General features: G+C 36.7%; 2 protein-coding genes and 1 long non-coding RNA gene across 3 annotated transcripts; 1 reads left to right on the top strand and 2 right to left on the bottom strand.

Moving 5' to 3' along the window:
- Nucleotides 1-869: 869 nt before the first annotated feature.
- On the bottom strand, nt 870-4,345 carry LOC113334936 (protein high chlorophyll fluorescent 107-like). The gene is made up of 8 exons (XM_026581158.1): nt 3,687-4,345; nt 3,450-3,593; nt 2,798-3,103; nt 2,623-2,682; nt 2,219-2,464; nt 1,873-1,983; nt 1,576-1,752; nt 870-1,489 (listed from the first exon to the last, which is right to left on the bottom strand). Exons 1-8 carry the CDS (start codon nt 4,284-4,286, stop codon nt 1,088-1,090), a joined length of 2,046 nt encoding a protein of 681 aa, XP_026436943.1. The 5' UTR covers nt 4,287-4,345; the 3' UTR covers nt 870-1,087.
- Nucleotides 4,346-4,743: 398 nt separating this feature from the next.
- On the bottom strand, nt 4,744-12,133 carry LOC113334785 (FIP1[V]-like protein). The gene is made up of 9 exons (XM_026580986.1): nt 11,412-12,133; nt 10,737-10,885; nt 10,472-10,598; nt 10,105-10,155; nt 9,904-9,996; nt 9,702-9,803; nt 9,437-9,621; nt 7,336-9,340; nt 4,744-5,692 (listed from the first exon to the last, which is right to left on the bottom strand). The coding sequence occupies exons 1-9, from the start codon at nt 11,874-11,876 to the stop codon at nt 5,102-5,104; spliced, it is 3,768 nt and encodes a 1,255-aa protein (XP_026436771.1). The 5' UTR covers nt 11,877-12,133; the 3' UTR covers nt 4,744-5,101.
- Nucleotides 12,134-12,403: 270 nt separating this feature from the next.
- Nucleotides 12,404-13,452, top strand: LOC113334498. The gene is made up of 3 exons (XR_003352847.1): nt 12,404-12,608; nt 12,734-12,825; nt 12,964-13,452. It is a non-coding gene; the product is annotated as an uncharacterized LOC113334498 (long non-coding RNA).
- Nucleotides 13,453-27,400: the final 13,948 nt, after the last annotated feature.

Genomic DNA, 27,400 nt, shown 5'->3' with positions numbered 1-27,400 from the left:
ATTCAATATAGCAGAACAAACCCTAATAAAAAAAATTAAAATGAAAACGAAGAACCCTAATCTGAGATAGCAGAAAAAGAAAAACAAAATTATTAGCAATTACAATAACAATGATGATGAAGAATTATACCTGATGATTTGGTAGCACTAACCAGGATATTATACCTGAAGATGATGATGATTCAAAAGGAAGCTTTTAGATGATATGAAACAGATCAAAAGATGAGATGAGGTGATGAAGGAGAATATCAGTTGAAGACGAAGGAGATATCAGATGAGGGCGATGATGGAAATCGGGTTTGGTTGCTTATCTCCCATCTCTCCTCTTGACGGAACAAACGAAGAAAATGAGAAAAGAAGAAATGTAATTTTTTGATATAATATCGAGGGCATTTTTGTCAATTTCTATGACTCAGGGGTAATAGGCACCGACTCAGGAGCATTTCCATGCCTGACTCTACAGGGACCGAGTCAGGGGTTAGGCACGACTCAGATGCCGAGTCAGATGTTATAAAAAATGCAAACCAAACAGTCTAAGTGCTGACTCGGTGCGAGTCAGGGGTTGACTCAGATCCAGACACCGAGTCAGCTGCAAACAAACAAGGTCTAAGATCAGATATTCAGCGAACACGCCTATAGTGAAGTACATCACATCATTTTCTGCTTAACTTTTCTGCCTGATGATGTTAGGAATAGCTGTATTGTGACGTGTCCATTGTGATTGGGAATTCAACCTTCTTGGTAGAGAAAAGAAAGAGTGTTAACCAAAAAAAAAAAGAGAAGAGACAGAGTAAAGTAGAACCTCAAATTCAATGGTGTCTAACCCTAATGAAAACTGTATTTAGTGTAGTTTGATTTTGAGCTATGGCTACTGTAATTGATACTGTATCATTTACTCAGCGACTCCCAATACGAAAAGCTCAAGAAAGGAATACCGTCTGAAATTATTTACATGTTGATGTTATATAATAGTGTTTTTGAGTACATAAATGACAATGTAACGATCCAAATAGGCCTTCACCATACAGTATGCGGATGACGAATGAACATTGTAACAATCTCGTATTGGAGCTTATCAAGATTAAGGTTAACGTAACAATGTTTTTTTTTCAGGTCTCCACACGTTTCTCGAATAGTTAACTTTTGTTGGATTCGTTGTCCTGCTAGCTTCTATCTGAAAATCCAATCTTGACACATCCAGAGATAACTTTCTTTTGATAAAACCATCCAAATCAAAACTACTTGGAGTACTGGCATCAGATCTTTCTTCTTCATTCTTGAGGTCAGGAAGACTACTTGAGGAAGAAGTATCAACAAAATCTTCATCGTCAATGCTGCTCCTATTCGTTCGAACAATGTTTCTCACAGAATCCATTTCTTGGATTTGTGAGTTTTCTAAGTTCAAGAATCTCTTTATCCTGTCGAGTGTCGGATCAATGATGTCCATGAATCCCATAACCCACGAAGCATCGTCAACGACTTCGGTTCGCTGTAAAATTTATTGAATATTAAGATTCAAAAACAAGAACAAGAACTAGAGGTTGTATGCAATTAAGACTCAGTTCATTTGCTTACCTGCTGAAAATAGAGGTCTCGAATTTCCTCAGCACGTATAAAATTACCCTGATCCTCTTCCAGTGCTCCCCATGTCATCCATGTCACATAGCTCTGAGAGTTTATGTTCAGCGAGGACCTGAATAATCTCCTAGCGGCAGACATATTACCAATCCTTTGTTCTAATACACCCCAAGCCTATAATGTAACAATGGCAAAATGCACGAGAATGTCAGTAGAAGTAAGCTTATAAAAATTGAAGATGAAAGCAAAGCCATATTCTATAACTACATGACCCTCAAAGGAAATGGTCCATACCTGAAGACATCGAGCAGCACTTTCAGTTGTTGAGTCAATTGACAATGCTCTTTGGTAAAGTTCCCTAGCTTTTGAAATGTTCCCTTCTTTCCATTCCATCCATCCCCAGGCCTGAATCAATTCAATGTTGAAATCAGTATATGGTGGATTGAATGCTGCTGAGAAACATTTATAAATCAGGCTAATATAGCATACGGTAATTGGCATCCTGAATGGATAACATCAGTATTGACATTAACTGTTGTCCGGATTAGAGGTAGATCATGGTGCATTCGTTCACTCTAAACACAATGAACTATACTAATACTGTGTATGTATGTATCTATCTTGATGGAAAATATCTTACAATCCACACTGGTTGATGCCGTGGGTCCAGTTCGGATGCTCTCCTGAATAGTACTCGAGCAAGATTAGCAGTTGAGTATTTGTATTCCAATAAGGCGAGAGACTGAAGGAGAACAGGATCTCTTGGATTAAGCGCATGGCCGATCTTTAGAAGTTTTCTTCCGATCTCAATATCACCCAGATTGGCCTCGAAAATTCCCCAAACATGCCATGCAAACCTGTTCTTTGGACTAGCCTGTACTGCTTTCTGCACAAATATACGAAGAATAATGCAGTATGTGTTACTACAAACTCACGATAGTGCATTTTCCACCTTTCTCAATTTTAATCCTTGCGTTGTTCTTCATAAGTCTGCGGGGGAATCTTCAATTTATTATAATGAGAGAATTAAAGGGGAAATGAAACCTCAAATAGCTGTCTTGCAGTGCGGTTGTTCTCCCGTTGCATCTCCAATTGTGCCCACGCCTGATTAAGACGAATCACAAATTCACCAGAAAAGCCTTCATCAACAAACATATTTTTGAAACGGAATGGAGGCCATAAAGTGAGAAAGTTAACTAAAATGAATCATAAAACTTACGAGCCAACTAGCACAGCTCTTCGGGTTGCAGTTAGTAGCCTGTTTGAATAAGTAGCGAGCCTGCTCGATACGATTTGCTTTAGCTTCAAGCAAAGCGAGTGTCTGATATATGTATTCATTTCCGCCACAATATTTTATACCTTTACCAAGAAGGTTTCTAGCCTTATTGATATTTCCTTGTTTGAGCTCCAAAACTGCCCATCCATGCCAAGCTGCAACGTGCTTCTTATCGGCAACTGTAGCAGCATCGAATAGCTCTCTTGCTTTCCTTACATTTCCCATCTTACTTTCCAATACAGCCCAGCACTGCATTTTGAAATAGATATCAGCACAAAAAGCTTATATGTCCAAAATTGAGAAGGGAAATAATTTACTATGATAGGCAAAGAAGTGCTTCTAATCTCATACTGTCTACCTAAAACAACTCACTGAAAAAGCATGAAGTCAGGTTTATAACAATTGCAATCATGATCCACACATACTCCTCAGCCAAAATCAATGAATATTCTAATTGTTTAGACACTACTCTTATTTTCACCAATCTTCAATCCAATAGCTAGGTTTTCTATGGTTGTAGTGTGGTACCCAATAATGAACGGAAGAAACTAAACGAAAATTTGAAAGCAAAAGCGCATAATCTAGTTAGAACCACCTGCCATATGTACGGATTCTCCCCTTGTGTAGCTTGGCAACCTTTCTCATATGTTATCCTCGCTTCATCAGTTTTCGATTGCTTACTTAAAACCTTACCAAGAGCAACATAAATCCGCCCATCCTCCGGCCAAAATGATATACACTAAAAAACATTACAAAATTTAACACACAAGCCACATAAACACGCTACACACAAAGAAAGCAAGATTCTAAAATCATATTATAAAATGCACACCTTCTGAAGAATTTCTGTTGCTTCTTGGAACTTAAAATTTCTCGCTAATACCTTGGCTCTATATAATGCTAATTCCAAATTTATCCCAAGTGGCTTCTTTTCTGAAGTCAATTGTACTCTAGTCTCTGGTTCAAATATCGGCATTTTCTTGGCGAAATCCGAAAGACCTGCATCGATTGTAACCGAAGAAGTAGACGATACAGCAAACTTATCTTCTTCTACTTCTTCTTTCACTTCAATTTCATCTTCGTTGGTCTTCTTACTCACTGAAGAATCATCATTGTCAGCTTCTTCTTCTTCCTCCTCCACTGGAAACTCCATTACTGGTTTACGAACTGTAAGTAGTTCTTTCTTAATTGTGTCATCTTCTTTAGACTCTTCGTACTCGTCGTCGGAATCATTACAAAGTAGTTTCTCATCAAGTGATGGTTCTTTAGAGAAACAAGGTGGGAGTTTGACATGTGAAGATGAGGAATTAAGGATTTTTGGGTATGGAATTGATACATATTGAAACTTTGATGGATTAGAATTGGTGTTGCAAGAGTTTGATAAGGGAAGTAGTGTGAATTTTGGGTTTGGAGATGAAGAGTAGAGCTGCATTTTTTCTCTTTTTCTCGCTTTACAATTTTCATTCTGTTTCAAAAATGTGTTCTATTAACGGATAAAACTAGAAGGGTAATAATGTAATTGGACATTAGATTGTCATTGGTTAAGGGAGAACCACGTAGGTTCTTACTGTAAGTATGCTTGACCCTCTTGACCTCAAATCCTAAGAGGATACCTTTTTGACACGTGAATGTTTGTGATTGGTGGGAATGTGAAAAGAATCTCAAAAGCTGACAGAATGGGTCACCCAAAAATGATAAACCTTGAAAATGTAAGAAATTCCATAACTGCCATTACAGAGTAGACTCTGTACATTACAGAAGCCCATGTCAGACAGCTGAAAATAGCTGCCAAGTGACCACAATTTTAAACCTGATTTAGTTTCAACATATACTGGTAACAGCTTCACAAAAGACCTTGAGGGATCAATGCAAATAAAAACCCCATTACCTGTGAGTATATTCACCAAGAATTGAAACTAATAGTAGAACCAAGAATATACATGGTATATGGAACTCTTGACATATGAACATTATTCAAGTGTTATAAGAAAACTTGTTTGACAGGATGTAAGAAAACTTGAGAAGTGCAAAATTTTCTAAATCCACAGAACATTCTACTTTATTATATGACGGTAATTTATGGACTCTTGAAACTAAATGGATTCTTTCTGATTTGAATTTCTGCCTAGACTATATGATCCTACTAAATGGTAATTTATGGACTGCACTAAATGAGTTCCGATGGAACAAAACATAAGAGCAGGTTCTGACAGATCTCAATACCCGAGAGTTATCAAAGTAGAAGGCTTAGTTACCACCCCAACGCCTCTTCCGCGCTGGCCTCTCCTGCTTAACTTCCGTTCCTGCTTCAACCAACTTAACATCAGATTGAGGCACTGAATTTATGTCAAGCTCCTTTTTCGCAGTGCTCAACTCCTTGAAACGCTCCCTCCGCTTTTCCATCTTTGCTAGTATCTGAAGAATGCGCTGGTTATCATATTTCGTGGAATCCTCCGAATCCAACATTTTCTTCTTTGCATCACCAGTTGACACTCTCTCCTTCGGAATTTCTGAATGTCCATCTTCTACCCGCCGTCCTTCCGCAAGCACCGAAAAAGCATCGCGGCGGTGATTAACTGGACGGCTCTCTATCAACTTCTCATTACCTTTACTCGCATGGTGCTCTAAATGAGATTGGCCCAATCTTTCTGTCATTGTATTTAATTGACCGGGATAATTAATTTCGGCTTTTTGGAAGTGCCGCGAAACAAATTTTCCTTGGTGTTGCCTGTTGGGATTTCTGTACTTTCTCTGCTCCTTGTCAATTTCATGGTCAATGATGTCTTTCCTGATGCTATTGATCCAGGGAGCCATAGGTTTGGTGTTCCTTCCAGATAACTGCAGAAAGTTGACATTGCCATTAAGAAAATGAAGATCGTCATTCAATCAACCTAACAAAACTATTTATTAAAATAACAGAACAGAGTCAGCAAGTAAAAATATATAACTGATTGATAACTAAACAAGAGAAGAATATGAAGAGAAGCCTCACTACTAAATGCAAGATATGGCCATTACTACCGCATGATTTTTGACATCAACTGAAATTAAACACTAAATAAATTTTCTCAGAGCAGAGGCAAGAGCTCTTCAGGATGGAGTAACATAGTCAAACAGTATCAATACTTTCTGTGGCAGATTATCAAAAAAGATAAAAAATAAATCATTAAACTTGTCGGCAATAAACAACATATGCAACACCACCTACTACGTAGATGTATAAAACTGAACTGATATTATAAGAAAAGGTAAAGGTTCCTGAATGTACTATCTATAAGAAAAGTCATCGTTAGTAAGATTATAAGAAAATAGAGAAGAGAAAAAGGAAGCATCCCAAAAGCACAACCGGTGGGAACTGTTGACACCCATGCAGGATATGAACTGTTAAAGAGGTTGACCCCGCACACTACCTGATCATTCATGATGAAGTAAAAAAGTTGGAACTTAACAATACTGCAGAAAACAAGACAGGAATGGTGTAGAGTACGCCCTCTTGAAAAATAAAACTGAACTGATATTAACATGAGTCAAGCTGAATCTATAAAACTACAGGTACTAACTATTAAATATTAAATATTAAATTAGGTGCAATATAGAAAAAATATTAAATGTGAAGAGAAGCAACAGTATACTAATATACTTCGAAAGGTGGTTCCACAGTCCACACACAACATAACTCTTAATAGTTGCTACACAAGAGCATCTCCCATAATCATCTCTTCTTGCCCTATTCTCAGCAGCAATAACGAAATGATTTTTGGGACAAAAATGAAGATAAAACTAAATTAAGCTGTACAAGAGGAACAACGATTTGTGAAGACTAAAATAAGGACAAGCTCTACGGTACACAAAAAATTGAGTATGCAAACATTCCAAGACCTAATCGAGTCGAGTTTGAAGACAAACGAGCATTATTCATCAAGTGTTGATTATGATTTTTTTCACGAAGGACTGCATCAGAAGCATGTAATGGACTTAGAGAACCAGAAAATGTCGAAGCGACAGCAATTAGTATATGTGGTAACAAATGGTTTGCCTCTATAAACGTAAAAAGCTCCTGCAGGGTAATGCTGCACCTAGAAGTGATGAGGAGACTGTAGCCATTTCCCGGACATATGAGAACTAATTTGAACTAAGCAACTAAAACTTTAGATGATGTGCATGGCATTTTCATTTACTTACAACAGATACTGAGCTTCACTTGTCTTTCGTTCTAAAGCCTGCATTTCTTAGACAGCAGAAAGTAAGGGAAATTCTTGAAATGAGCAGACACATCACATGTTGCCTAAGAACTTCGATAAGGAAAAGACATATATACATCTATATCTACTTTTATATAATATAGAGACATTCACTAAGATATGCATAGCAATTGCTTCAATAAAGAAGTGAAAAGAAAACCCATTCAACGAGTTGAAAGGGGCATTCATATATGAGAGTACAGCAATACAAGGTATAAACCTCAGTTTCCCCAAGTTTACCTTTCCTTTCCAACCAACTATATGCAAGTCAACTGAGTCTCTGTACCTCAGCACTGCTTCATCAGTATCTCCAAAATCTCTACTTTCTTCCCTTATGACTATTCTTCTATCCCTTTCATATCGATCCTGATCATTAAGCATCTCATCACGAGAGAAGTCTCTATACCGCAGCACTGCTTGTTCATCATAAATTCCAAGATCTCTACTTTCTTCGCGCAAGTCAACTGAGTTTCTGTACCTCAGCACTGCTTCATCACTAATTCCAAAATCTCTACTTTCTTCCCTTCTGAATATTCTTCTATCCCTCTCATACCGATCCTGATCATCAAGCATCTCACCGCGGGAGAAGTCATGATTAACATGAATATACTCATCCCTCAAGCTCATTTCTGTATAAAAGGATGCTTCTTCGTCATGAAATCTGCCTCGGCTTTGTTCTCTAGAAGTTGAGTTTTCCATGGCTGAATTATATTTCCATATGTGTCTTCTTCTGTCACTATGAACAGGATCATCAGAATACATTGCTCTATCAGTATGTTTGTATTCGTTCAGGTTCGGACCAAACCAACCACTGTCTCTATGTTTCTCATCGTGTGTGTGTCTCCAATTATCTACACATCTTCCATCTGATCTCCTTGAGTCGGACAGATCATTTTCTGGTGATGTAGCTTCATGATAACTTCTATCCTTTAAAATGCGAGATTTTCTACGAGAATATGGGGGAGAAGACTCGTGATCTGAATATCTCCAGTGCTCATCAACGCCTCCTCTATAGTCCCGTGACTTCATCAAATCAAAACATGCACCGTCACTATATCTCTCCCTCTGGCGGCATCTCTCTATTTCCCTTGCAATGTAGGGTCCATCTCTGTCGTACTTTCCGTGAATATAGTCTCTTTCTCTATCTTCATATGATGCATGTTTGATATAATCTTCTTGATAGATTTCTTCTTCGTACCTATATTCAAATGCGAAATCATCAATTTCCATTTCCTTTCTGAACCTATTCTCCCCACCCCTTTCCGTGATCTGCCAGTGATCTCTTCTTTCCTTACCTCTGTATGGAGAGGAACGCTCTGGTAATGACTGCATATGCTCCTCATGGTTGATACCACCAATTCCTCTGTTGTTGTTTCCTTTTTCGCGGAGATAGAGCTCTCTTTCCCCTACATTTCCTCTACCTGCATGTCTTTTGTTTAATAGATTATCCCTTTCGTCATAGCGCCTTCTAATACATGGATCGAATTCATCTCTTGCGTGTGGGTATACTTTCCTCTCAATTATTCCAGAATAAGAACTTCTGACATGCTTGTTGGCAACCCTTCCACCTCGATAACCAATTGATATTTCGGTTTCTCTGTATAAAGACATATCTTCCACATTGAAGTCATCACATATCTTCCTCACCTTTCGCTCTGCATGGACTTTTGTCAAGTGATTCCTATCACACCAACCCTTTCTACCAGAAGGAGGAGAAGCTTCATCTACATCTGAATCATATTTCAATTCAGCCACACTATGTAGTTTCATCCTACTTGGAGGCTTATCCTGTTCTTGCACAAGATACTTGTTTTTTGGATCCTTTTGAGGACGAAGATACTTGTTTCTTGGTTTACTTTCGTTACTTCTGGACTCCTTTTGTTGATCAAAATCAGGCACTACTGACCCAGACAACCTTGTGACTGAATTCAAAGAACGCAATTTTGCAAGATTTTTAGTATCTTCCATCTCGATGTCATCTCCATCTTCAGATGCCTCTGATTGGCTATCAAAGTCCAATGAGCATAGGATATGATCATTAAGTGATGGTTCAGCTTCCAATACACATGCTTCTGTTTTAATAGGATCCTTGCTAACCCCTTCCCTGGCCTCCTTGGTATTTTTCTTAGCTTCAGTCACTTCCTCAGAAACACATCCTCTCACCCTTGAGAGATGACACCCATCAGCATCAAGGATCTCATTTCGCTGACCATCATGGTCAGAACACAGTGGACGCACAGAGAGCCTAATCAGATCAGTACAACATATAATTATTGTCAGAATAATGCACAAGACAACCTACAGATTCGCAATCCCAGAAACCAAAGGCAACATTGCTAACCTTCTCATAGATCCAGCATTTTCAACATCACAACTTCTCCCATATGCCTCCGTAACTTCTGCCAGGTGCCCATCTCTGCAATCATCCAAACCAGAACCTCCATTATCAGATCCGTCCTCCATAGAATTATTTGCTTCTTCCTTGAATGAACTTGGGGATAACTCATTCGAATCCTGCATAGGGATCTGGACCATCATTCAGTTAGTAATGCTGGCATGGGCAACTGCCGAGAAAACTCGTCAGACAACTTATAATGTTTACGTACCTGTATTACAACACCAGAATCTCGGTCCTGCGATCGCATTATGTCCATGGTTGGTTGACGTTCACCGATGCCACCTTCAACTTGAATTGCTCTGCCTTTTGGCTAGATAGTATACCAAATAAAGTGATATCAGAATGCAATCAAGGGATTACTGGTTCATTTTTAAAAAAGACAAGAAGGCTTATAGGAAATTATTACGCACTGCGTCCAGCTGTCTAACACCCCCATTAGCATTTCGTGAGTTGACGTCCCCAACAACAGCTTTTGATTCATGGACATATTCATTGCCATGTGACTGTAAAAACAACAAAACATGTTAGAACCCAAGGGTGACAGACACTGGAACTTGTACAACTGGATGCTGCACAAAAGCCAATTCTCGCATTACTGTAACTAAACCTACCTGGTTATGCCCACGTACAGGAACTTTGGTAGCTTGCTGACGGAAATGTTCCTGGGACAAAAGTAAACAACATAGTTAATATTTTCCATAGATTATTTGATGAATACACCGGGGACACCCACTGGTATACCCTAAGATTACTCTACCATCGCATACTGCTAGCTAAATGCATGGTATGTATTTCTGCAGGTACATCAGTCCGGAACGTGATGTCCAATTTAGTTGATTCATCTATAAGGGATGTCCAATCTGGTGGATTCATCTAATTAGGAACTGAATTCTGAACCGTGTGCTACTCTAGGATCCACCATTTGGCACCTAGACAACGAAAAAACTGACAGATAAAAAGCACATATAGTTCAAATACCAGTTGGTTGCAGTAGTCTTTCCAACTTTCCTCATCCAAACCGAAGTTAAAGAAATTGGTTATATCTACTCCAGGGTACCTCCACGGTTTCCTTTCAAACGTTTCAACATTTACATCAAATATAGTCCTGCGCAAACATCAAACATGCCTCCAACATTATGACCATTTATGTTATAGTTCCAATGTCAAGGAGGAAATAAATAAATAATAAAAGAAGACGATTTCTTCGCATTGACCATATGCCAACACATAGAAGTAAACTCACATATATCGGGGAAGAGAGAAATCACATCCCTGGGAAACTATTGGTAGTGCCATACTCGACCCTGGTGCTGAAGAGAAAGAAACTGCAGTCCCAGCTCCACTGCTTTTCACATTGTTACTTGGAAATAATGTCCCGTTGGGCCTAATATACTATAAGGAGCACCTTCAATATCAGTTTCAGTTACCAAATAAACAAAAACATAAAACATAGAAAAACTTCCTCTCCCAAAACACTTCATTACATCAAATACATAATGTAATTCTTTTCATCACTTATTATGGATCACAATTGACAAAATAAACAATTTACTTTCACGTGGTGTGACATTCAATATTGCATACACACTTTGTAACTCTATCAACTTTCAAAAAGACTCAGTTTTTATTAGTTGCTTCGATGCAAATTAAGAGAGAACTCAGAAAAACAACAATCAGTCTTAAGTAGCTATAACACACCCATATGACTTACAAATCGAATTTCTTACTTTGCAAATTACATAAACTACATTGCCTAGCGGCGGAGCCACCATAAGCCAGGGGGGATTTTCCCAAGTCTATAATATGTACATCACAACCAGTGGCTAAACCAGCATCAGTCAATGGGGCCATTGCCCTCTCAATCCTTTTACGCAGCACCAAAATTTGTATGTTAACAAGAATAAGCATGTTTTCATACCTTATACGGTGAATACTGAGTCCCGGCATAACTACTCTTGATTCCATTTCCTCTTTCAGCAACACTCTGACCAGCAAAATTCTGTTCTGCTCCTCCATCAAACTTTTCAGCAACCCTTCTATCATTTTCGGTACCAACTACCAATTCATTATCATTATCGTCTCCCCCTTCCCCGTCACTACCCATACCCAAATCCCTTACATTCGAATCATTCACCACAGGGTATTTTCTGCAATCCTCTTCGTTTAATAGAATATGTAATTCATCCTCACTATCATCGCTTCCATTATCCATAACCTCTAAATCTTTATCCGTTTCCATGTCTTCCATTTCCTCATCGTTATTAGCTTGTTCTTTTATATACAAAGAATGATTATTAGAATTTGAAACTTGTTTGATTACTGAACTTACTTGAACTTCAACATCCGCGTAGAGATCACCAAAATCATCATCTATATCTTCCATCTTTCAGTAAAACCAAGATAAACCCAGAAGAAACTCAGGGTCTTAGAACAAAAAGAAAAAAGAAAAGAAATTTACTTCATGGAGAAGTAGTGAGAAAAGGATTGAATAATTGATAAGGTTTTTGTTTTGCAACAACCCTAAACCCTAGATTCAGCCATCCAAGACTATTTAGAGAAACCCTAAAACCCTAATATGCTAAAGCCCTAAGAATGAAGTCTATCGATGTTATCGGTACTACACATGTATTGGTTGCGGTGGTTAAAAGAGCAATACGGAGTGTACAGAGGAGATGCGCCGAAGCAATGGTACAAATACGGATGCAGATACGGCCCGACATATAGGGCTTCAATGGGCCCGGTTCCTTCTAGGTACCACTGGATCCGGAATCGAATCCGTTGAAAACGTTGGGTTTAAGTCCTAATTTAGCGGGCCCGAAACATATCCGACTAAGGAAATTGTATAAATAGCCCTATTTCTCTTGGACCTTCGTGACTGCCCTTAACCACAGTAATAATATCCCTCCGTGTTTTAGAAAAAAATTCACTGATAATTCCACAAATACCCTCTTACATCAGTCGAGAATCGATATATCACTTATTTCATTTTTAATTTCAAAGCTAATTTTTTCTTTGTTTTCCGTTTCTTCCTTTAACCATCTCCATCGCCATCGGAATCACCCCCTCTGCAACTACCACCAACTTAGCCGTCGCTAACTGATTCAGGAATCAATCGGTAATTATCATCAACAGATGTGACCTTCTTCTTCTTCTTTTTCTTCTTATCTTCCTTTTAAAGATCGAACTTTTAATATTAGATTCAAAGAGTTCTAGATCTGATTTTTGGGTTTTGTTTTCTAGTATTTTTAGGGTTAAACTCACTCGAATTATTGAAGAGGGAAGTAATGATGACGAGGATGCTGGTTGTTCTGGTGGCGACGGCGGTCGAAAAGGTATATTTTCTGTTTTTTTTTTTATTTTGGGGGTGGGGGGATGTAGGCTTACATTAGATAGCTTTTTGTCTACTGTGATTATCATGTTGGTGGTAGCTATATCGTATTTGTAACAAATGGTGATGTATATGGCAATAGGTTAAAACGATAAAATTAATGACGGAGATTGTGGTGATTCTTATTGAAATGATGAAATTTGTGATAAAAAGGTTGGAATGTTGGCTGTGTTTAGATTAAGAAAATGAAATTGGTTCCGATTGGTGTTGTGGTGGTGGTTAGGGAATTTGTGTAATTGTTATTGGTGGTGGTGAGGTTCAAATGAAATTGGCGATGGAAAAATCGGTGGATGGTGGTTCTGGTTGTGGATTATTGGTGGTAGTGGTGATTTCTTCTTAAAGATGAAAGGTTGTTTTGTTTTAGTCTTGTTATGCATACCCTGCTGTAATTGCAACAAAAATATGCATGTTTCAATTTGTTTGAGTTGGTATGTTGTATTAAGAAAGTGATATTTCTTTATTTTGTTTCTCTTTTATTTGTTGTTGATATCAAACTTGCCTCCATTTTACAAACTTCTTAATTCTCACTACATAACAAGTTTTTATACAACAGGTTGAATTTGATTTGGAATTTCTTAATTCAGGCACCCTGTACCATGTGTCATATCTTTGTTTTTTTCTTGATTTGTTTCCTGCAGCAGTAGTAATGAAATCTAACATGTCGGGTACTTTCAATGTTCTTGGGAGAAAGTATAAGTTCATGTGGTTGCCTCTCTTGGGGATCTTAGTAATGGCATATGCAGAAAAGTTTTCCAACTTTCTAACATACAAGTGCACTAACAGTGTAGGTGCTAGCTACTATGTTGGTTGGATTCTCTTCCATATTATTTTATGTAGACACTCTCTTGATGCATTGATTGTAATTTCATTTTTCTTTGATGGTGTGAAATTGAAATGATCTTGTGGTGCAATGGAAGCACAACTGATTCCATGTCAGAAGATGCATGTTGGATTCACGTCAAGTTCACTAATTTTAGTACATGAATTTTTTGGGTCAACTTTGGTTGTTGACACCATATTTTGGGGTCAACATTGGTTGTTGACACCATATTTTGAATCAACTTTGGTTGTTGACACCGTACATAATCTGAATATTTTTTACATTTTTAATTTTGGTATCAACTTGGGTTGTTGACACTAGATTTTGGTGTAAACCTTGGTTGTTGACACCAGATCTTGGGATCAACTTTGATTGTTGACTCATACATAATTTGAACATTTTCTGGACTTTTTAATTTTCTGGATCAACTTCAATTGTTGATACTTTGTTTTGGAGATCAACTTTGGTTGTTGACCCCATATATTTTATTTTATTTACTTTTCTGAATCTTTTTATGGATCAACTTCGGTTGTTGACACCATATTATTTTTATTTTTGCTTTCTAATTTTTATTTGGGGATCAACTACTGTTGTGGCGGCGGTAAAGTGGTAGAGAAAGAAATTTGTTGTATTTAGAAAAAAAAAAAATCATATGTATGTGGGTATTAAGGTATCTATTTTTAAATAGATATGGTTTTAAAATGGTAGGGATATTTTTATTATCGTATAAGAGTATATTTATTGGGTGTAAAAACTAGGGATATATAATTAATGTACCCGAACCTAAAAAAAAAATGATGCATTTAACTTAAACGTGGTCATTGTCAATAAATTTATCAAACACAAATATTGTGGGTGATTAATACTCGTCTTTATATGACCAAATAAAAAAATTCACCAGGTAAAAAAAATCATATATGTTTCCTTCCCCCTTTGTCTAAAAAACTTTACGATGTTCTTCTTTCTAAACTTCCTTTCAGATTCTTTTTTTTTTTTGTATAGACTAAGGCCTTTAAAAAGGCTAACGATTCCCCTCAACTGCTGGAAGTAACCAAACAGGAGGAACAGACTAGTACATAGAGGCATTGTTTGTTTTTGCCCATTGAGCTAACTCATGAGCAACAGAGTTACAAATGCGTGATTGGAAACTGAAAATACAAGCTACTAGTTTAGGGGAAAAAAACTGAATATCCTTAAAAATAGCATCCGTTCGCGAATCTCCATCAAACATGCCAGCATAAAATTGATCAATGAGAGTCTTCGCATCACTTTCAACTGTGATATGGGTTAACTGCTGCTCCACTGCTTTCTTAAAAACTGCCCAAATTGCTCTGGCTTCAACTTCTTCAGCAGTCATCACTTCAAAAGTCAAGGAGGCTTTGCAAGAGAAATCCCACATCACATATTCTGCACCATTTGCTCCAGATCAAAGGCACCATCAGTATTACATTTAATCCATCCTAAGGAGGGGGGCATCCATTTATCACAAATAATGATACAACAGGTAGTAGAGGGTATAGGACAGGACTTCCTAGTGAGAAGCATTGCTTTAGCTCTATCTAAGACTTCTACATGAGACTCTTTTAGGTTTTGAAAAATGAAATTGTTCCTACTAGTCCAGAGGGACCATTGGATGGTTACAAAAAGACATTGAGCTTCATCAGGAAGCTTAGATAAGGGATCAGTTAACCAGAACGAGAGTCAATCAAGAAAAGATTTGTTTTGAAAGAATTGAGAGTTTATACTAAAATCAGACATGAACCACACTCTGCTAGCAAAGGGGAAGAGGACCAGAGCATGCATAATAGTTTCATGAGGATCTTGACATCTAGCACAGTCAACAGTGTGCACATGTATTTTAGTGTGCAAAACAGTCCTTGAAGGCAAAGCATTATTTGTTGTTCTACAAACAAAGACCTGAATTCTGTAGGGTACTCTAACTTTCCAAATACACTTCCAAAGATTCTTACAAGGGGAATGCCTAAACCCAATGAGTCCCATGTAGGCATATTTTAGAAGAAAATTTGTCATTCTTTGAAAGATCTCAAGCCCTCCTATCAGGAGTGCATGGCTGGCTTAAGGGAATAGTGACAATCTTCTGAACAGAAGCATTATCAAAGTGGGTGTTAAGTCTAGACAAATTCCAACTCCTAGTATGAGTGTCAATGAAATAGGAGATTTTAATACTATGATCAGGTGGGACTAAGGGATTGGGTGTGGCAGAACCCAAAGTGGGTATCCATTTATCACACCAGGGGTCAATAAATTGACCAACCCCACAATCCAAGATATGAAAGGCTTGATGAGCTCTTTAATAGCATATAAACACTTCCAAGTCTAGGAGCACTTGGCAGAGCACTTAGCATTCAGAAAATCAGTTTTTGGAAAGTATTTAGCTTTAAGACAGTAGCTAGAAGGCAATCAGGATGTTCTAAAATCCTCTAGGCATTCCTAGCCAACATAGCCAGGTTATTCAACTCATCCTTTCTAAAACCTAATCCACCTTCAGCCTTTGGGGAGCATAGAATGTCGCAACCCAAGAGGTGTAACTTCCTATCCTTGGGGTCTAAAGTTCCCCCCCCCCACCAAAACTTGCAAAGGTGAGCATCCATTTGCTTACAAAGATGTTTAGGTATAAGAAAATCCCACATTTGAAAGAGGGGGATAGCTTGGCCAATATGTTTAATCAAAGTAGTTCTAGCAGCTTGAGATAGAAGCTTATGCAACCAGATAGAAATTCTGGCATCAACAACTTTGAGAATACCCATATGGGTTTGGATTTTAGAAGCTTGAAACACGGTTGGAGTGCCAAGATATTTTTCTCCTAAATCTTTGTTATGAATGTCAAGAATATTGACCAAAGTAGCCTTTCTATGTTCAGGTGTCTTCCTACTGTATAAAATACCTGATTTTTCAAAATTTATTTCTTGACCAGAAGCCAAACAGTATTTTTGAAGATAGTTTTTTATAACTTGAAAATTTTGAGTAGTATCTTTGGAAAACAAAAGAGAATCATCAGTAAATAGCAGATGTGTCATGACTGGAGCATCTTTACAAACTTTGATGCCTTCTAGAATACCCTTATTCTGAAGGTTATCAATGTAAGAAGATAGAGCTTCAGAGCAAATAATGTAGAGATAGGGATACAGGGTCCCCCTGTATCAAGCCTCTTTCAGGTTGGAAGAAACCAGTAGGACTACCATTGAGGAGGACTGAATAAGAAACAGTAGACACACACTGATTAATAAGTTTAATTCAGTGTGTAGAGAGACCCATTTTTCTCAAAACACTCTCAAGAAAAGACCATTCTAATTTATCATAAGCCTTAGACATGTCAAGTTTAATGGCAGCAATACCTCAACTTTGTCATTATGATTGACAACATATATAGCTTCATTTGCCAGGAGAATATTATCAGAAATACTCCTCTTAGGAATGAAAGCACTTTGATTTTGGGATATAATATTGTTCATGAAAGGTTTCAGTCTATTAGCCAGAGTTTTAGAAAGGATTTTGTAGATGAAATTACAAAGACCTATAGGTCTATATTGAGAAACAAGTTCAACAAGAGGAACTTTAGGAATCAAGGCAATATTAGTATGGTTAACTCCCTTTCTGATTTAAGTAATGTTTATTTTCTCTGATCAACGTTTTCTCGCTTATCAATCATCATAAATAGTAATCATTGATCTCAATTTCAGTGAAAAGCATATACTATTAATTTCGAAGTTTTTGATCTTTTGATTGTTTCAATATTTTTCAAATTTTGCCTTTGACCATTGTTATGCGAAACGATCTTACAATTCTTTCTGAAATAAATAATTAATCGAAAATTATGGTGGAAAAAAGTTATAGTCAAAATTCAAACAAATAATAAAGGTGTAAGAAAAATGTTAAATTAGCCTCCATCCCTGATTCCATGGCCAAGTTCATATTTAATTATAAATAATAGTCTATGAAAAATAAAAACAACATCGAGAAAAGAGAAAAGATGGGATGGTTTTTCAAGGCTGCTAATGGCGGTGCCATTTTGCTTGGGGTGTACCAACCTAAAGGCAAATGTTTTTTTGTCATATATGCATATTGGTACACCCCCAAGTAAAATGGTACCCCCTATTAGCAGTCTTTAAGTTTTTGATGTAGTACATCCTTCATATTTCTCTGCCTATTTTGGTTTCCTTACTTTATCACACTCTTAATCGAGTAGTTCTTCTTTTACAAGACTTAGCTTTCTTAGTTTAGATAAATTTGCTTTTCTTTTATTTAGTCGGTTCATGTAAGCCTATATAAAGGCTAAGTATTCTTGTTTAGAGAAGGCAATAGAAATAAAATTAAAGCTCTTGAGTCTTTCGAAAAGAAACTTGCAAAGAATGATACTTCGATCAAGTTAGAAAATCATGTAAGTATGACAGATGAAAACTTTCTTGGATTTGAAGAAAATAAAGAAGATGAAACAAAGAACGTTAAGAATCATATTTTTTTCACAATACTGAAATTCCTGAAGAGATTCTATGTGAGCTAAAACAAAAGAAACAGTCAGAAAGTTTTCTAGATAATCCAAGGAAGAAACTTATAATTCTCAATCTCGACAGTGATGAAGATGATAAGTTGGAAGAAGAACAAGAGAAGAGATGGACTGAGGATAGAAGATTGAAGTCTGGTTGGAGTCCTTATGAAACTCTACCAGAATATAAGTTGAAAGCTGACACACATAATTCCCATGGAGGTTTACAGATTGAGGAATTGATTGATTGGTTCTATGAAGTAGAAGCGTTTTTCAAATTCGTTGAGGTACCTGACCGTAAGGTGAAACTTGTTGCATACAAATGCAAAGGAGGAGGATCAGCTTGGTGGGATAAACTCTGTGAAGATCGAATCAAATATGGCAAGCCACCTATACGTACCTGGGAAAGAATGAGAAATTTGATTAGAGATAAATTTTTACCTCGATATTTCATACAACAATTGTTTAGCAAACTTTAAAATTGTTGACAAGGAGTTAGATTTGTTGAAGAATATGTTGCTGAATTTTACAGTCTTATTGCACGTAATCAATTGAATGAGTTTGAGGAACAGTTAGTTGCACGTTTCATAGAAGGTTTAAATCAGCTTATCCAACAAGGAATGACTTGATCCGTGTACACGTACGATGGTTGAGGCTATTCAACAAGCTATTAAGATTGAGATACGCGTGCTTAATACTTCCAGCCATGCACAACCACGACAGAATCGTTATCAAAACTATAATAGAGCTACAAAACCATATAACTCTTATTCTGGTAACCAAGATGGTTCTATTATGCTTAAGAAGGGATTTATAGTCGATCCATTCAACAACCACCAGCAACCAACTTTTCATATAACCGAACACCACTTCCTACGAAAAATTCACCATTGATTGATATAACACCTGCAGAACCATCTCAAGCTACCAAACGTATAGATATTACTACAAACACTCGAGGTAATAAGTATCAATAATTGTTTCCTCCCTTACCCAAACCTCTTAATCCTTATTCCAAGTTTAGAGGAGAAAAGTGCAATAAGTGCAATCAAACTGTTCATACTTCCAGTGATTGCCGTAAATTCCTTGCATATATTAATAAAACTCAAGAGAAAACACAAGAGGAAGACGTGTTGGAGAATGATGATCAAAATTACGAATATGCGCATGAGTCTTATGATGCAGATTTACTTGGTGTAATACGTCATTACTGAACCATGTCTTTCACATAGACATGGTATTTTCAGGTCTCAGTGTGTTATTGAAGGAAAATATTGTAGCATGATCATTGACAGTGGAAGAACGGAGAATTATGTATCTTCCAATTTAGTCGAGAAAAACCATTTAAAATTCATTGTGATGCTTCTATTGTAGGCATAAGAGCTATATTATCTCAATAATATCATCCACTTGCTTTTTATAGTGAGAAAAATTCAGCTACCAGAAAGAAGCGGTCTACATATGAACTAGAGTTGATAGCACTCGTTCAAGCGTTGAAACAATGGCACCCTTATCTTATTGACAACGAGTTCTTAATAAACACTTATAATCATGCTCTTAAGTTTTTGAAAACTTCAGCTAAGGTTAACATAATGCAAGGTAGGTGATTATCTACTATCTCTATTCGACATAAGAGTGGAAAACTCAATCAAGTTGCCGATACTTTGAGTAGACAAGCTCATCTTATCATTACTCTTAAACATGAGAGTTTGGCCTTTGATTTCTTAAAAAATCTGGATAGTGATGATTAAGATTTTCAGTTACTTTGGAAAAAGTGTGGTTCTTCAACGGGCAATGTTAATGATTACCTCATCCAGGATGGGTTTCTTTTTAAAGGGAATAAATTATGTGTACCACAATGTTCTTTACGTCTTCACTTAATTCAGGAATTACATGGCAGTAGACTTGGTGGACATTTCGGTCGTGATAAAACTATTGCTTTGGTTAAAGAACGATATTTTTGGCCTTCCCTGAAGCAAAATGTTCAGAAATATGTGCAAAAGTGTATGGTTTGTCAGAAATCCAAGGGAACTATACAAAACACAGGACTTTACACCCCTTTTCCTCTTCCAGATGCTCCCTGGGTTGATATTAGCATGGATTTCGTACTAGGGTTACCACGTACTTCAAAAAGTAATAACTCTATCATGGTTGTAGTATATCGTTATTCTAAAATGGTTCACTTCATAGCTTACAAGAAGACAAAAGATACATCAAATATTGCTTATCTGTTTTTCAAGGAAGTGGTTCGTTTGCATGACCGAGATACTAAATTCCTGAGTTACTTTTGGAAGTCATTGTGGATGCGCTTAGGAACTAAGTTGCAATACAACACAACTGCTCATCCCCAAACTGACGGCCAAACCGAGTTTGTGAATCGTTCTCTAGGAAATTTGGTTCGATCTAAGATTATTGAAGGAAAAGAAAAACAATGGGACAATTTACTTCCACACATGGAGTTTTCTTTTAACACTTCAGTCAATAGATCTACAGGTAAGACACCTTTTGAGATAGTATATTCTAAAAGTTCCTAATTACATTCTGGACTTGGCAGTACGTCCAAAGTTACGACAGACAAATGCGAAAGCAGATAATATGCTTGAGAAATCTTCACATATTCATCAAGAAGTAAAAACAAAGCTAGAAGGCTCTATCAACAAGTACAAAGAAGCTGCAAACAAACATAAAAGAATAAAAAGTTTCCAAGAAGGGGACCTAGTATTGATTCATCTTAAAAATGAGTGTTTTCCTACTGAAACTTACAACAAGACAAAGATGAAAAAGTATGAACCATTCAAGGTGCTTAAGAAAATCAGTGATAATACGTATGTCATTGATGTTCCATCAGATTGGAACATTTCTAATATCTTCAAGGTGCAAGAAATTTTCACGTTTCATGGAGAGAATGAAATTCTTTATACTAATTAACTCGAGGACGAGTTTGTTTTAAGAAGGAGGGACTGATGTAGTACATCCTTCCTATTTCTTTGCCTATTTTGGTTTCCTTACTTTATCGCACTCTTAATCGAGTAGTTCTTATTTTACAAGACTTCACTTTAAGGTACAGTCATGTTCCTTACGCCTCTGAATCCCAGCAGGACTCTACGCACTTGATTCCCTTATATGTTCTTACCTACAACTAAGAGTTGCTACGACCCAAAGTCGAGACTTGATAATCAAATATGTCTCACACGGAAAAGTCTATTGAATAGATAAATCCATCTTCACATAAATACCTACGAGTTTTTATTCCATGTTTTGATAAATCAAGGTGAACAGGAACCAATTAATACACCAGACTTATATTCCCCGAAGAACAACCTAGTAATATCAATCATCTCACAATAATCTTAACCGTATGATAGCGGAACAAGATATTATGGAATCACAAATTGTTAGAGCACTGCTCGGTCAAACTCGCAAACGTTGCTATCTCAAGCTTGTTTGTCAAGTTTAGGTGCCAAAACTATAAGTCTTTATTTCTAGTATACTTATAGCTAAGTCTCGCATTAGGATAAAAAAGTGTAGTTGAACATTAGACTTCACGACGTTCATCGATTGAAGACGAAGAACTACTAAGGGGCTTGTAGAACTTCATCAACAAAAGGTATGTGAAGACTTGAACTCGTCTATCACTCAAAATTCTATCTACTCTATCTCCTATTTGAGACAAAAGTCGTATAGCTATATAGACTTCAATTACGTACATTTGATATTTCGAGCTGAGTTTGACTCGCTTACATATTTATTGAAATATGTGTTGGTAAGCTATCGCTTTAACCAAGTTCATCTTATATTCTTGAAGAAAGTCAAAAGATGATCATGTGAAAATCGTTTTGTAACATCTTACATGATTTATGTGAGACAGTCATTTGATGTAGACTCAGAATGTTTCGTATTGATCATTCGATCACTTGAAAATTGCTTTGAAGCTAATAGTTTGTGTGAAACAACTATTGTCGTATTCCGAGAATGTTTCAGTGCTTGAATAAGAGTTTAGAATAATTGGATATAATCATAGTATGCGTACTTGCATATATGTAGTCCAAGTCCGGGAACCATGGTATGCATACCCGTATGTGTACTGGTTGGTTAATGATAGTCCGAGAACCATAGTATGCATATTGGTACGCGTACTGGCGTGAGGTTCAGGTTCCGGAAATTTTTGTTGAGTTTGGAGGTATGCGTACCCGTTCGCATACTGGCAAACTCAAACTTAGTCTGGCTACTTAGGTATGCATACCCGAGTAAGTTAAGTTCTAAAATCGGTTTGTTCATTAACTAATACATCTATATAATAAGGAATGCAATCTTTTGCAAACGGTGGCTATAATATTCATGACTTGATTCGAGTGAATCAAAATCGATTTTTCTTCAATTGTGTCTTGTATACTTCTATGAGAATATAAATAATTGAACAACTCTATAACTAGTTTCATTTGAGTCATTTGAACTAGTTATGGTTAAGATGAATATGGTTGATATGAAAGTGTTCATATGGCTAACTTCGATTAAATATTGTTGAGCCAACAAAGGTGTACACGTTTAGGTACCGTTACTCATATCTAAATGAAGTCACTTTTCATTTGTGTGTAACAAGCTAAGTTCGATCTAACGGTTGAAAGATATTAGCTTGAGTCTAATCAGGTTTTTCATCTAACGGTGTATATTGAATGCTTTATTACCAAGGTAGCATTGATTGCAAACCCTGATTTGAAAACTATATAAAGGAGAACTCTAGAAACTGGAAAACCTGATCTTCACACCTCCTGTGTGATATTAGTTGCGAGTAGAGTCGATTCTCCTTTAACCTTAGTTTTTTTCCAAAACCCTATAGGTTAACGACTTGAAGACTTCATTGGGATTGTGAAGCCATACCCAACTATTTTGTCCATAATTATGTATTTTGATCTTGCTGTTTTCAATCGAGATTGAGTACTATCTTCTCTAAGATTTGCTCGAGATTTAATCTCTGAAAGGCAAGATAAAAAATAGTCAAAAACATCTTCGTCTCATCGTTTGTGATTCTATAATATCTTGTTTCGCTACCATACGATTAAGATTATTGTGAGGTGATTGATATTTGTAGGTTGTTCTTCAGGAACATAAGTCTAGTGTATCAATTAGTTCCTGTTTACCTTTGTTTATCAAAAGACGGAACAAAACTCGTAGGTATTTCTGTGGGAGACAAATTTATCTATTCCAATAGACTTTTCTGTGCGAGATAGATTTGTTTATCAAGTCTTCGACTTTGGGTCATAGCAACTCTTGTTTGTGGGTGAGATCAGCTAAGAGAATCAAGTGCGTAGAATCCTGCTGTGGTTCAGAGACGTAAGGAGCGGAACTATACCTTGATCGGTGTGAGATAGATTAGGTCTCAACTACATTCCAGTCTGAAGTTCATTGGTAGTAGGCTAGTGTCTGTAGCGGCTTAATACAGTGTGGTGTTCAAAGATGGACTAGGTCTCGGGGTTTTTCTGCATTTGCGGTTTCATCGTTAACAAAACTTCGGGTGTCTGTGTTATTTATTTTCCGCATTATATTTTGTTATATAATAGAAATATCACAGGTTGTGTGTTAAGATCAATCAATTAGATAATCCAACCTTTGGTTGTTGATTGATCCTTGAACATCGGTCTCTGGTACCGTTCAAGTTATTTCTCTTGTATTCAATCGGGCCCGCAAATTCCTATTTGCTGATTGCGGCTTGAATTAAGAGATAGAGATATAAAACTCTTTGATATACTTTTCTCTAGATTGAGTCTGACAGTCTACTTGATTCTCTTGAAAGTATATTGGAGTTTGTATATATTCAAATTGTCAAACGAAATATTGGGTTTGGTTGTTAGACCCCCGATTTTTCAATTGGTATCAGAGTAGGCAAACACGTTTAAGACCTGATAAATCTGTGTTTGTAGTGATCTGAATATGGACAGAAGTGTTATCTCTATAAACGTACCACCGGTCTTCGATGGCTCAAATTACTTATGGTGGAAAATTTCTATGCGTGCCTTTATTCAAGCGGGTGATTTTCAAAATATCTTGTTTCACTATCATACGATTAAGATTATTGTGAGGCGATAGATATTTCTAGTCTGTTCTTCGGGAATATAAGTCCGGTATATCAATTGGTTCATGTACACCTTTATTTATCAAAAGAAGGGACAAAACTCATAGGTTTATCTGTGGGATACATATTTATCAATTCAATAAACTTTTCTGTGTGAAATAGATTGGTTTATCAAGTCTTCGACATTGGGTCGTAGCAACTCTTAGTTGTGGGTGACATCATCTAAGGGAATCAAGTGCGCAGAATCCGGCGTGGTTCAAGAGGCGTAAGGAACACAACTGTACCTTGATTGGTTAGGGCTCAACTACATTCCAGTATGAAGTTAACTTGGAGTAGGCTAGTGTAGTGTCTGTAGCGGCTTAATACAGTGTGGTGTTAAAATCTGGACTAGGTCCCGAGGTTTTTCTGCATTTACGGTTTCCTCGTTAACAAAATTTCTGGTGTATGTGTTATTTCTTTTCCGCATTATATTTGTTTATATAATTGAAATATCACATGTTGTGCGTAAGTTCAATCAATTGTGAATCCAATCTTTGGTTTTTGATTAAATTGATTGACACTTGGATATTGGTTTTTGATACCGTCCAAGTTATTTTTTATATTCAATCGGACTCGCAAATTCCTATTTGTTTGATTGCAGATTGAATTGAGAAATTGAGATATAACTCTTTGATATACTTTTCTTAAGATTGAGCTGACTGTCTAGTTGATTCTCTTGAAAGTATATTGGAGTTAGTCCATACAGATTGCTAAGCAAAACATTGGGTATGGTTGTTAGCCCCCCGTTTTTTCACAAACGATGGCACGAAGATGTTTCTGACTACTTTTTATCTTTCCTATCGGAGATTGAATATCGAACAAATCTTAGAGAAGATAGTACTTAATAAGATAGAACAAAGTAAGATTATAACACGCAACTACAGAGAAAATAGTTGGGTCTAGCTTCAGAATCCCATTGAAGTCTTTAAGTCGTTAACTTATAATGGATTTAGAAAAACCTAGGTTAAAGGAGAATCGACTCTAGTCGCAACTAGTATCACACAGGAGGTGTAGGGATTAGGTTTCCCAGTTGTTATAGTTCTTCCTTATATAGTCTTCAAATCAGGGTTTGCAATCAATTTTACCTTGGTAACAAAGCATCCAATATTCACCTTTAGATGAAAACCTGATTACATTCAAGCTAATATCTTTCAACCGTTAGATTGACTTAGTGGAATTATTTTGGCGTAAGGGACTTTGTTTATTTCTTCAAAGTGATTCTTTTTTGAAGATTGGAGGGAAGGGACGAATCAGTGCGACATGGGGTTGAATATCAGTGGATCGTGGCATCAAGGATACTCTGCCACTTACAATAACCCCTCGCGTATTTAAGTCTTCTGCAAAGGATTCTACCCGCCACCCGTTGGTAATAGTAGTTCACGTATTTGGTCGTCTGAAAGTGTCACTAAATTACGGTCACCTGTTATACTGGAACCTATAGGGACCAAAACTCAAAGTTGGACGAAGTTAGGATCTAAACATAAATTATAACATTTTATGGGATCCAAAGTCAATATTTCCCAAAAAATTATTATATACGTACGTCATGTATTCAAGATAATATTTCTGCTTTGTAGTTGGTTGTTTTTCCCTTTCTTGTAGCACGATTTTCTTTTAATTATTGTGAGATTAATTTTACTTTAGAAACATAATAAGGTCTAAATAATACCTCTATGTAAAATTTTCAGCATCCATTATTGGAGATGCTCCAAATAAAGCACTTGAAGGGGATGTGAGGACATTGGTACACACCGTCTGTCTAATGGTCAATCCTCGATATTTAATAGTAGCAAACATCCCAAAAGAGATTGTATCCTCTTGGAAACATAATAAGGTCTAAATAATACCTCCACATCGAATTTTTAGCATCCACTATTGGAGATGTTCTAAATAAAGTATTTCTGGAAGCGTGAGGCCATTGGTGCACACCGTCTGTCTAACAGTCAATCCTCAATATTGAATAGTAGTAAACAACCCCAAAAGAGGTCGTATCTTAAGCATTCATATTTCTCGACACAAATGGCACTATTGGCAATTCTGTTTTTGGAGAACCACGCCACACCTTAGTAAATTGCACGATTTATAAAGGTTGATACCAAATTTTTATGTGCAATACTATTTTGTTACCATCCTACCTCCACAGATAAGGGATACCAAAAACAGAGATGCAAATACAAAATAACATCCACTTGTTTATAACCAGCCACATATTCTAATAGTTGCGTTCAACCCAGTACAAATTTAAAAGATGTTTCTGAAATGACGAGGGTACCCAAGTACACCGCAATCTTTTAGTTTCGACCTATAAGTCTGATACCTTGAGTGATCGTCTATAGACAAAGTCGAGACAATACAACTTCAAGATATTCACTTGATAATAGTTACGTTCCAAACCCGATTTACTGTATGATCAATACCAAGTGATTAGGATTAACATACAAGTGTTATTTACTTTATTATAATAAAAGAATTATAATGTGGAAGTAAAGCAAATGATACAATAAGATTTTGTTAACGAGAGAAACCACAAATGCTGAAAACCCCCGGGACCTAGTCCAGTTTTGAATACTCTCAGAATTAAGCTGCTATACAAAGAACAAAGCCAACTTCGTATAGTTGAGACCAAGTAATCTACCCCTAGTTACTTAGTTCCCTCAGTATCCTTGCGCCTACAACCGTCTGGTCAACACACGTGAATCCCAAGACATAAATCACTGTCTTGAGTTGCTTTACCGATGTAAAGTCTTAAGTACTCAACTTCTTTTGATCGTCTTCCAAACAGTAAAGGAACAAAGTTGTTTGGTAACTACTCCAATAATATTTTAAGAAAAGATTTGTTGAGTGTTGACAAAGTCTCTTCCGTTTAAACTAGTAAACTATTTTGTCAGATAAGATCAATTCAAATCATAAATAATCAAATCTAGATTCACAACTATTAGATCGGATACTGAAGAATACCACTAAATGATAATTGCCGATCTAAACAATTTCTGAATGTTTTGAAATAGTTTTTTGAATTCTGTTTATCTCTTAGGTAAGCTTTAGAGTTTTAGTTTAATATGGTGTTTTTATGTCATTTATGTTTG

This window comes from Papaver somniferum, unplaced genomic scaffold, assembly GCF_003573695.1.
Source record: "Papaver somniferum cultivar HN1 unplaced genomic scaffold, ASM357369v1 unplaced-scaffold_137, whole genome shotgun sequence".
NCBI classification, from domain to species: domain Eukaryota; kingdom Viridiplantae; phylum Streptophyta; class Magnoliopsida; order Ranunculales; family Papaveraceae; genus Papaver; species Papaver somniferum.
This window is presented reverse-complemented; position numbering and strand designations above follow the sequence as displayed.

Bases quoted from the DNA above. Each gene is read 5' to 3' on its own strand.
- LOC113334936 (XM_026581158.1), bottom strand. From the start codon at position 4,286: ATGCAGCTCTACTCTTCATCTCCAAACCCAAAATTCACACTACTTCCC. The intron at 1,753-1,872 runs GTATGGACCATT...GTTACATTATAG, and splicing joins GTGCTGCTCGATGTCTTCAG to GCTTGGGGTGTATTAGAACA. The intron at 1,490-1,575 runs GTAAGCAAATGA...TAAATTTTACAG, and splicing joins GAGACCTCTATTTTCAGCAG to CGAACCGAAGTCGTTGACGA.
- LOC113334785 (XM_026580986.1), bottom strand. From the start codon at position 11,876: ATGGAAGATATAGATGATGATTTTGGTGATCTCTACGCGGATGTTGAA. The intron at 9,622-9,701 runs GTACGTAAACAT...ATGATGGTCCAG, and splicing joins ATTCTGGTGTTGTAATACAG to ATCCCTATGCAGGATTCGAA. The intron at 9,341-9,436 runs GTTAGCAATGTT...TGATCTGATTAG, and splicing joins AATGCTGGATCTATGAGAAG to GCTCTCTGTGCGTCCACTGT.